Source organism: Neopsephotus bourkii, unplaced genomic scaffold (genome assembly GCF_033783945.1).
Source record: "Neopsephotus bourkii isolate Nb327-2 ecotype Australia unplaced genomic scaffold, CSIRO-AGI_Nbou_v1 NB_196, whole genome shotgun sequence".
Lineage (NCBI taxonomy): Eukaryota > Metazoa > Chordata > Aves > Psittaciformes > Psittacidae > Neopsephotus > Neopsephotus bourkii.
Genome location: NW_026900709.1, coordinates 18,550,884 through 18,561,607, shown reverse-complemented (window position 1 = coordinate 18,561,607; position 10,724 = coordinate 18,550,884). Strand labels below are relative to the sequence as shown.

Below are 10,724 nucleotides of genomic sequence, written 5' to 3'. Positions count from 1 at the left end.
CCGATCGGGGCGTCCGCCTGCACAGTAAAAGCCGGGGTTGGGGGCAGAAGACTTGGTACGCTTCGAGAGTGTACAAACACAAAGCAGGATGTATATAACGCTCGGGTGGATTGTGTGTGCACACCCACGAGGTTCTCAATACAGCCTAGCCGAAAGCAAACAAATGGCGAACCGGTACGCTACTCTCGCTAAGGCGAAGGGCCGCCTCCCCAGGCCCCCAGTGCCTGCGATCGGGCCAGACCGGCGGGTGCAGGAACGAAGGGCTCTTCTTCAAAGACGACGAGGAGGGCAGGGGAAGAAGAGCCAGGCAGTCCTCCCCGGCCCCACACCGCGGACTCCGCGCAGGGCAGCGTTGTGCGGGGAAGGCTGCCGGGTGCTGGCACACAAATCGAGTTTACTCAAAGGATTTATTCCGTAAGCGGAATGGCTTTTTCTCCCGAGAAACCCGTCGCTCCCTCTATTTTCCTTCCTCTCTCTCTCTCTTTCCCCCTTCAAGTCACACCAGGCTTGTAATCAGCAACAAAAGCTGACATAAATCAAGGGCGGATTGACAGGGGCTGACAAATAACTGATTGATTGCGGTTGGGGAGCACTGACAATTGACGGCGGGGCGGAGAGACCCGAAAGGCGGCGGCGAGCGGTGCGTGACAGCCCCGCGTGTGACGACCGGCCTCCCCCAATCCCGCCGCTCTCCCCGCGCCGCCGCAAGCCGCGCCGCAGTTCCCCATCTCCCGCCCGCCGGCGGCGGCGACGTGGAGGCTGCCGCTCTGCAGGTTCTCGTCCGAGCCTACCCCCGCGTTGTCAGGCGGGAGGGGCGGGAAAAGCGCTCGCGCCCTTCTTCGGGGCCTGGAGAGGACGCGGCGCGGCGGAGGCCACGGAGCTGTCCCGACGGGCTTGCCCCGGGAAGAAGCGGAGGGCGCGGGCTGGGCCCGTAAGCGCCGTGCGTGGCGGACGGGGCGGCGGCAGGCCGCGCTCGGGGCGCTGTGCGTGCGGCGGGGCTACACTCGATAATGGGGGGCTGCGGGGACCCCGAGCCGCCCCCCCTGCAGACGCGATGCCCCCAGCTCCACGGCCGCGCCACTGCTGCCGGGCGATCCGCACCGGCTGCGGAGGAAGAAAAACGTTCCCAGCGTGTGATGTGAAACACAGAATTAACGCCCAGCCCGTCCTAGGACCGAAAACAAGGAAGGAGGGGAGGGGAGAGGGAAGGCGGACAAGAAAGAGAAGGGGGGGGGGGGAAGAGCGAGAGACCATTAAAAACAGAGAAAAAAAAAAAAAGCCCCAGAAAAGGGAACGTCACATCCCCTTGACCCTCCAATCACCTCGGGGTCCCATTTGATTGGAAGGCGGCAAAGGCTTTAATCTCAGACTAATTCAGCTGCTTTTGAAGTGAGTTTCTCTGCCAGATCCCGGGCTGGATGGGCAGCGGCTCGCAGCACAGCTGAGCGGCGGAAGCGAGCGCTCCGTTCCGCGCCGCACCGCGCCAGCCGGCGGAGCCGGGAGCGGCCGAGGGGGACCGCGGCACACGCTCGCAGCCCCCACCCCGCCCCCAGCACAGCCCAAGGATTACTCGGCTTTTTTTTTCTCCTCTTTCTCTCCGGCCGGCTCCCCCTTTCCCTCCCCCTCCGCACCCACGCCCTCCCCGCCAGAGAGAGACACGGGACATTTTATGTTTGTTTTCCTGCTCAGGGGGCGTGCGGCTTTTTTCCCTCCTCGCCTGCAGAAAGCGAGCGAACGTTTCCGAGTGCGAGCGGCACCACTTGCCCCAGTTTTCATGAGAGGTTTTGGGTCATGATCACATCGCCCTCGCTTTCTGCTATAAGAAGTAGTAAGCGCAGCAGCAGCCTTAGCGAGCCGGGAGGCAGCCCCCGCCGGAGCCGCAGCGCCGCCGACCTCGCCGGGCCGAACGGGCACGCTGGGAGTAACGGCAGCAGCGCCGCCGCCAAGCCCTGCTTCCACGCCGTCCCCCCCTCGGACCCGCTACGCCAAGCCAACCGCCTTCCCATCAAAGTCTTGAAAATGCTCACGGCGCGGACTGGACACATTTTACACCCCGAGTACCTGCAGCCTCTACCTTCCACGCCCGTCAGCCCCATAGAGGTAAGGACCTCTCGGAGCCGGCCCTGGTTCCTTCTCCCCTCCCCGCTCAGCTCTCGCTGTACATGGCGGCCCCGCCAGCCTCCCTCGGCACCGTCCTGCGCCTTAAAACGCGCCTGCAGCGGGAAACGGACTGCTTTGATCTAGAGTTAGTGCGAGGAACCGCTCCTGTTGTTTTCATGTTTACTGGGATAATTTCTCGTTCCTGTGTAAATTAACTTTTTTTTTTAAGCTTTTTTAATTTTTTTTGGGGGGGTTGTGTTTTTGGTTTTTTTTTTCCGAGAGGAGGGTGAGTGTAGGGAAACCACTCGTTTAGGGGTCACGATCAGGCCACACAACGAAACAGTGCTCCGAGTGCCAAACAATCTTGCTTTTGCAGGGAGCTGTTAGGGGAGTGGGGGGGGGGGGGGGAGCAGAGGAACAGGCTCACGCCTGGGTGCGGCAGGAGGATAACTATTTCAGCTCCCCCACCGTTGCCTTTCAAGTACCGACACGCGCTTGTACTTCAAGGGCCCTATTCGTCCCTTTTCTCCTCTTGTAGAGGTTGTCGGTCCCCCTGCGCATAACTCGCTCTTTGCGGGACCAAAACTCGAAGGGAGCGGGTGGTGGGAAGGGTGTGTCCGTGGGGATGAATGATTTCATTACGGTCTCTGCGGAGCGAGGATGCCCCTCTCCCCTGGAGCCGGCTAACTCGGGCTCTGTTTATAAATAGTGTCAGCAGTAAGGGTGCAGAAATGCCGCAGCTGCTCCAGTCTACGGGCGGTTTGTCCTCCCACAGGGCCGGAGTGGCGGGGAGGTGAATGGCGAGAACCCGAGCGCCGCGCTGCCCGGGCTGCCACCGCTGCCGGGGGAAGCAGCGGACCCTGAAGGCGGCCGCGTTAGGCTCGCGGGGATACTAAAAGCACCAGCTTTTTCTAAAGGCTTTGTGGAAAATGGTGCATGCAGGGGACGGAGATGTCAGGGGGATGAATGCGCTCAAAATCGTTCACTACTTCCAAGATATTCTCGGCAAAACCGTATGGGACAAGCGTCCTAGGTACGTCCCGGGCTTTTTCTCGGCACCTGATTAAACCTCTGTCTTTGTACTTCTCATTTCCGCAGCTGGATGCGAAGAAGAGTCCCCTGGCACTTCTGGCACAAACTTGCTCGCAGATAGGGAAGCCGGACCCGTCGCCTTCCTCCAAACTCTCATCGGTCACTTCCAATGGCTCCGGAGGTGACAAGGACTCCAAGTCGGGGCCCCTGAAGCTCAGCGACATCGGCGTGGAGGACAAATCGAGCTTCAAGCCGTACTCGAAACCAGGCGCAGAGAAGAAGGAGCCGGGGGCGGCGGGTTGCGCGGGCGCCCCCGCCGCGGGGGTCGCGGCCGGGGAGAAGTCGGGATTCCGGGTGCCGAGCGCCACCTGCCAGCCGTTCACCCCAAGGACAGGCAGTCCCAACTCCAGCGCCTCCGCCTGTTCGCCGGGGCTGCTGCCGACCGAGGGCAAAGGCGGAGAGGACAAGAAGGACTCGGAGGGCTGCGGAAAGAGCGGCAGCTCCGGTTCGGAGGGAGGCCCGAGCACCACCAGCATCAGCCACAGCCGGATTAGCGTGAGTTGTGCCGGGATTAACGTGGAGGTCAACCAGCACCAGGAGAGCACGCCGGGCTCCAAGCCCATCGCTTCGGACTCCGCCTCCTCCTGTAGCAGTACCACCGCCACCTCTTCCACCTCCGTCCTGGGCTCCGGTCTCGTGGCCCCCGTCTCCCCATACAAGCCGGGCCAGACCGTCTTCCCCCTGCCCCCCGCGGGCATGAGCTACCCGGGGACGCTGGCTGGAGCATACGCCGGCTACCCGCCCCAGTTCCTGCCGCACGGAGTGGCTCTGGACCCCACCAAATCCTCCAGCCTGGTGGGGGCCCAGCTGGCTGCCGCCAGCAGCCTGGGCTGCAGCAAGCCGGCGGGGTCGAGCCCGCTGGCGGGCGCGTCGCCGCCGTCGGTGATGACGGCGAGCCTGTGCCGAGACCCCTACTGCCTGAGCTACCACTGTGCCAGCCACCTGGCTGGAGCCGCCGGTGCCTCCTGCGCCCACGACCAGGCCCTCAAGTCCGGATACCCCCTTGTCTACCCCACCCACCCTTTGCACAGCGTGCACTCCTCGCTGACTGGCGCCACGCCGCCCTCTCTGGCCGGCCACCCTTTGTACCCCTACGGCTTCATGCTCCCCAACGACCCCCAGCCACACATCTGCAACTGGGTGTCAGCCAACGGACCCTGCGACAAGCGCTTCGCCACCTCGGAGGAGCTGCTTAGCCACTTGCGGACCCATACTGCCTTCCCGGGCACCGATAAACTCCTCTCCAGCTACCCCAGCTCCTCGTCGCTGGCCAGCGCAGCGGCAGCGGCCATGGCATGTCACATGCACATCCCTACGACGGGCGCCCCGGGCAGCCCGGGCACGCTGGCTCTGCGCAGCCCACACCATGCACTGGGACTCGGCAGCCGCTACCACCCGTACTCCAAGAGCCCCCTGCCCACCCCCGGGGCCCCTGTGCCCGTGCCCGCCGCCACCGGACCCTACTATTCCCCTTATGCACTCTACGGGCAGAGACTCACCACAGCCTCGGCCCTGGGGTACCAGTGAGCACAGGCAGCGGGGCTTTCACACACAACACAGAGTCTAGCAGTGAGGGAAGGAAGCCCTGCAAAACTTTATAAAAGTTGCAAAGAAAAACAAAAACAAAAATCAGACTTTTTATAAAATAGTGTTCATTTGAGGACTGGATCCGTGAGCACTGTATTTATTTATGTTAGCTTCAAGCGGGACAACGAATCATAAAGTGCATTACTTAACTGAGCTCAATAGGTAAAAGTGGAACACCCATTGTAGAATATAAATAAAAAGATAGAGGTCTTCTCTTTAATGTTACTTTAAAATTGCTATGATTGTATTGTACGTTCTTATTTAATGTCTCACTGAAACAAAAAAATTTACATGCATGTTTGTTACTAAAAAACAACTCGCAATTTGTCAGTTATAATTTCAAATTGCAATTATTTTTAAGGTGTATACCCTTGAAAGAGAATTGGTATTTTTTTGTATGTATTCTGGAAGAAAAACAAAAACAATTCTATTCCAAAAACCTCATTTGCCTTATTTTGTTCTTTAAAAGGAACACTTAACTATTTTTAATTTTTAAGTCCACCCTGTAAAAAGGGTTAAGTAAGGTTTACGTCATGTACTAAAATAGACAATGTATCTCTTTAAAGATTAAAATTCCGTATATTTGATGTATTAAGAGGTTTTACTTTTTTTTTTTTAAATACTCTTTGATTCTGTTCTAAAACCCAAGTAAGGTCTTCGATGGAGGCAACTGCTAATTTCTCCTTAATCTTTTATTCACTTTTAATTAAAATTTAAAATAAAAACCAAAGGGTTTTTTATTTTTATTTAATTTTTTTATTATAACCCCAGGGCTCTCTTAAAAAAAAAAAAAATCAGACAGGAGTATTTTTTTTTCTCTCTTCAGTAGAATTCACAGGGATGAAATAGGAAAACTGAGAATCAGTTAAATCTCTTTCACTTTCCTAAGGAAGATTAACATTTTTTTAACGTTTTTACTGTGAAAACCTGTTTTCTAAATCTGGGTTTCAATTAAAAGACTTTGTTCTTTCTTTAGAAAGAAACGGGGAAGGCAGGATGTATTTGTAAAAGAGTAAGGAGATTATCTGAAAGCCTTTTTTTTACAGTGTAATGCATAACTATTCGTCTCTTTTTCTAAATGAGAAGTTCAGAAGCAATTAGGGAAGCGCTGTTTGATCTCATCCAGTTATTTTCAATTTCTTTTTCCAGTTCCTACTGCAGCACAAACGATCATCACATTAAAAAAAAAAAATTAAAAATCGGACCCCTCTGAAAACTCATTTTATTTTAAAAAGGAAGGGGCAAACCACGAAGTCCATCCGTTATTTGTTTCGAGTTTGCTCTTTGCTCAAGTGCGGTGCCAAACTCGACGTGATGCCGAGAAGGGCTGCCCCTGCCTGCGCCGCTCCTCTGCCTCCCCAGCCCGGGCTTCCCAGCACCCGGGGCCGCCGCCCGACTCCGGCTCTTCGTCCTGCACGCAGGTAGGAGCGGGGGCTGCGACGGGAAAGCCAGAGCAGCTACGGCGACTGCGGAACTAACCGCTGCCGCCGAGATAGTCGGAAAAGCGATACCCAAGCCCTTGAAGGCAATGCCAGCCAAGGGATTCGCTCCCACGGCGTGGCAGACGCTCGCAGGGCGGCCCAGGCAGGGTGAGTACCTGCTGCCCCTCGGCCGGCCCCTCTCCCCGCTGCGGGCTGCCCTCTCCCCGGCCCCAGCGCGACGCTCCAGCAGGGGGAAAAGTTGCAAGCGGGAACTTTACAAATCGCTGGGTTTTCTCCCGCCTTCTGTATCCCCCACAATATAATTACTGTTCAAAGTTTCCCGTGGTGCTCAGATGCTAATTAGCCTAATGCATTTACTCCAGATAATTAGTGGAAGTTAGCGTTAATGTGCAAAAGGAGAGAAAATCAGCAGGCTAATGAAGCTCCAGCGCTTGCCCAGCTGTCCCGGCACCCGGTGCGGCGCGCCTACCGGGGCCGCACCGGGCTTGGGACAGAAGCTGGGGCCGGGACGCGCATGGGGACGCCGGGTGCTGGGCCCCGCTGCGGCTCTTTTGGGACGCTGATCAGACAGCGGGAAATGCTCTGTGTTTAAAATAAATTTATTTTCCCCCCACTTAACCGTGAAAGGGACCGTTGCGTATCTCCACTTTAGGGAATGTAAATCGAGCACTCGTTATGAACCGCTGAGCTGCAGAAAGGGAGATGAAGGCAGCACTGCTAACTGCACCAAGTAAACTTAATAATAAAACAGAAAGCAGATACAAACGCAGTAAGTAGGCGAAAGACGGGCTTTGCGGGTCGGGGTGGGGGCGATAGTGGCAGAGGATTTAACCAGCGAGCCCGGGAAAGGCCGATTAAGCAAGCAGCCCCCGGCCGGCCTGCCCACCCCGCTTCGCTGTTTCAACTACACCTAGTTCGAAGAAAATTACATTTCAGACTCCATCTGCTTTTGCGAGCAACTATTACAGATTTGCCACGATTGAAAACCACCACCGCCGCACACGCGCCTCTTCTGCTCGCGTATTTTACACTTTATACAGATCCCTAACAGCTGCAGCCCAGCCCTCGCTGGTGTTATCCACCAGGTGTGCAGGAGCTACTTTAAAAAGAGCCGAGAGGGTTTTCTGTGTCCTGGAGCACTAATAGCAGTCTTGTGCATATCAGCTCTGAAAAGTTACACACGTGAAGATTTCTGATGCGAATGATGAACTGAACGCTTAACGTTAACGTTACTGTTTTGCTCGGATACTGTCCCTGAGATTAATAAAAATTTAACATAGCTTATTTTATATGTAGACTGGTGGTAAGGAGGTCTCTCTTCCAGGCTTGTTAAGTATTTGACCTGGCAAGTGTCACCTAGGATTTTGATATTAATCTAGGAAATTTGCTTTTTTGTCCTAATACAGATTGATTTATGGACATTAATGTTTTTAGGTAAAAGGGACGCATTGTTATTTCCCCCCACCCCCACCCCCTCCCTGTTCTTACTAACTGGATGGGTCGTGGAGTTGACAGCAGCCGCTGGTCCATGCCACCGAACTAAAATAATTTCACAGTGAAAAACCAGCTCGAGAGGACAAGCAACAGAAGGGCAAAACCCATCAAAACCTGAAACTCTGATCAATCTGACCAGAGTCAGGCATACATTAGTTTAAATTAAACTGTTTCTTCTTTCTCACAGATCTTTTTTGAACATTAAACGCATGTAATATTTAAATCAACTCTTGTCAGATGCTAAGTGGAACTAAAGAACTAAAATAAAAATGCGTTTCCATCCCTTCTCAAAGGCTTATGCTGGATGCCACTTCGACAAAATACTTCTGATAAGCAACGCTTAGAAAAGAAAGGTTCTGTTTATCTTATCTACGGGGAAATGTAATGATGCTCGTTTCATGAAACAATAAAACACCGAACTCCACAGACAGCAAAGGAGTTTCTGTAATATATCTGAGCTTATATGGGCATATGTATCTTGGTTTATTCGTACATGTCCACTCCAAACACATACGTATAATTTTGCTTGCCTGATTTTAGAATGCAAAACGTAAGCTAGAGCTAAAATACCGGGATGCCGTAAAGACGGGAAAATTTTCCGCAGTGATAAGAGGCTCCATTTTCTAAGAGCGGGAAGTCACCCGCTGCCCATCGCTGTCTCTGAAGGTACCCTCCTAGCAGCCAGCAAGGTACGCGCAGCACGGTGGCTGGGCTGAGCCTCCGCTCTCTGATCCCAGCTTTGCAATGGTCTGATCACACCTACAATCGAAATCATACAGGCAAGTGGGTCCCTGAAAGGCCCAGGCTTCCCGAAACAACCCCACATGTGCTTTCCTAGTCTGTAAAAACATGGGTCAAACTTCATTCTTTCAGATTTAGAAAAGACGGAGAGCAATGTTGAAATGCTGCCTTGCTGTAATACTGTTGGCTCGTGCTACAGGTTTTCAGTAGAGCGCGGTTGGGGGGGGTGGGTGTTTGGGGTTTTTTTTTGTGCTCCTTTCTCTGGGTGGTGGTGGCGGCTTATGGTTGTGCGTTTTTTTTTTTAGAGGGGGGGTTGTTGTTTTGTTGGATTTTTTTTTTCTTAAAGGATCTAATATAAAGTTGGAAAATCGCTAATGTTACCAGCATCAAGTCTCCTTCCCAATCAGATTCCGGGGATAGTTTTTTGATATTTCGAATCCCAACATGTGCTTCCCCACACCCCGATTCTCCCTGCACAGCGAAGCACAGCCCACACTGCTTCACGAACAGTCCTGCGGCAGGCAAGTGATCAGTCCTGATCGGAGGTGTCTAATCCCTGCTGAATCTCTCTTTCAGCTCAGTCCTAGGAAATTAGGGGCAGATTGCCTTTTTTTTTTTTTTTTTTGTAAGGTAAGATTTTGTTGCAGTAAAAACCAGTGTCAACAGAAAAGAGACGGGCCCTGGGTCCGTATCTCCAACGTCTTTTGAGGTGGAATGCTTTGGCAGCAGTCACGAGGTTGAAATTTGAGCAGATTATACACTTGGACTTGTGCATAAACGCGACAAGACTGTTCTAATACTGGGTATTTCTCCATCAAGATCAACCAGGTGCTGCTGCTGCAAAAATCCCACCTCTGGCCGCTTGTTCTGTGCGTGTGTGCGTGCAGAGCAATGCACAGACTTTGTTCTCTCTACATGTCTGAAATTCATCATCCGCTCCCCCCTTGCCTCCACCCCATCCCCTATGTGAAAGTAAATCCGTTCAGGCTTTGAATATTGTAAGAAACCTTGTGTGTATTTTTTTTAAATCTTCAAATGAATTAAAGACAACCTGACAATGCTGTCATCTGTCTTCAACGTCACATCAAGGCATGAAATAATGATAACAGAGCAGCAGAAAGACGCCCACTGAAACCTGGAGGATATATATACACATATACAGACACACATATATGTCTTGAAACAGCTTGAAAGAGAACAAAATTAGATTACGGTTCTTAGGCTATCACAGTAAGAACGTGGGAGGTTTTTTCTGGGGTTGTTTTTTGTTGGGTTTGTTGTTGTTGTTGTTAGTTTGTTTCTTTTAGCCAAGTGCTTCATCTTTCCTGCTTGACTTCGTGAAGCGTGTGCTCCTTGATCCAAACCACTTCTGTGGGATGGGGTAAGACAACGAGCAGGCACATTCTTTGCTCCTAAACTACTACGACCGAAACACAAAATCTCCCCTCCCCCTCCATCGTTTTAGGTTCTCGTTGCAGTTAAAGATTACTGCTCTGCTGAAGCACAGGCCAGAGCATGGCACATTTTACATGGAGATTCACGCGGGCTCGTAGAGCCGCGCAGCTCAACTGCCCGGGGAAAACAGAAGTCTCCTTCTCTTTGTCTTTGCGGCCCTGCGAGGTTTGGCTCGGGCTCCCTCCTCCCGCCAGGCGGCGCTGCCGGGTCCGTGGAAGAGGCAAGGGGCAGCGCTGGGAGCAGCCGCCTTCCACGGGGCACGGAGGGCGCCGGACAAGGCTTTGGCTCCTGCCCCGGAGCTCGAGGCCAGGCCTCGGCGGCCGCTTGCTCACCGCTATCACCTCCGCCGGCATCCGACGTGCAGGTCCTTAGCACGATAAAAATCGCTTGTTTGGGACAGAGGGAATCGCCGATCTAATCCTAGGGAAAGTATTGCAGCGTAAATGGATCTAGCCAGATGAAAACAGATAGGCCGGACGAAACAGAAAAACAACCGTTGTGTTGTGGGTTGATGTACTTTTTTTTTTTTTTAATCACACTTGTAATCTCATTCTCTCTGAAGGGTAAATAAATTGCAGTTGTATGAAAAACAATTGGTGCTACATGTGTTCATAACAGATGGGATCTTATCACAGTTTAACTGTAATAAATTCTGACTTCTGGAAATTGTAATATTTACTCCATGTTAGACATCTCTTTGCTGCTGTAATAAGAGGGCTACAAACTTCTGAGAGCAAGCAGAAAAGTTTTCGGTGCCAGTTCTGCTCCAGAGTCAGGGCATGCTTCTGCCGCCACTACACAACCCCGGTGCTT

The 10,724-nt window shown here is 52.9% G+C and overlaps 1 protein-coding gene and 1 long non-coding RNA gene across 2 annotated transcripts; both read left to right on the top strand.

The window, feature by feature from the left end:
- Positions 1–1,222: 1,222 nt before the first annotated feature.
- On the top strand, positions 1,223–5,374 carry ZNF503 (zinc finger protein 503). The gene is made up of 2 exons (XM_061344251.1): positions 1,223–2,100; positions 3,199–5,374. Exons 1-2 carry the CDS (start codon positions 1,792–1,794, stop codon positions 4,717–4,719), a joined length of 1,830 nt encoding a protein of 609 aa, XP_061200235.1. The 5' UTR covers positions 1,223–1,791; the 3' UTR covers positions 4,720–5,374.
- Positions 5,375–6,773: 1,399 nt separating this feature from the next.
- Positions 6,774–9,878, top strand: LOC133207385 (uncharacterized). The gene is made up of 3 exons (XR_009724026.1): positions 6,774–8,404; positions 9,276–9,728; positions 9,764–9,878. It is a non-coding gene; the product is annotated as an uncharacterized LOC133207385 (long non-coding RNA).
- The last annotated feature ends 846 nt before the right edge of the window (positions 9,879–10,724 follow it).

Bases quoted from the DNA above. Each gene is read 5' to 3' on its own strand.
- ZNF503 (XM_061344251.1), top strand. From the start codon at position 1,792: ATGATCACATCGCCCTCGCTTTCTGCTATAAGAAGTAGTAAGCGCAGC. The intron at 2,101-3,198 runs GTAAGGACCTCT...TCATTTCCGCAG, and splicing joins CGCCCGTCAGCCCCATAGAG to CTGGATGCGAAGAAGAGTCC.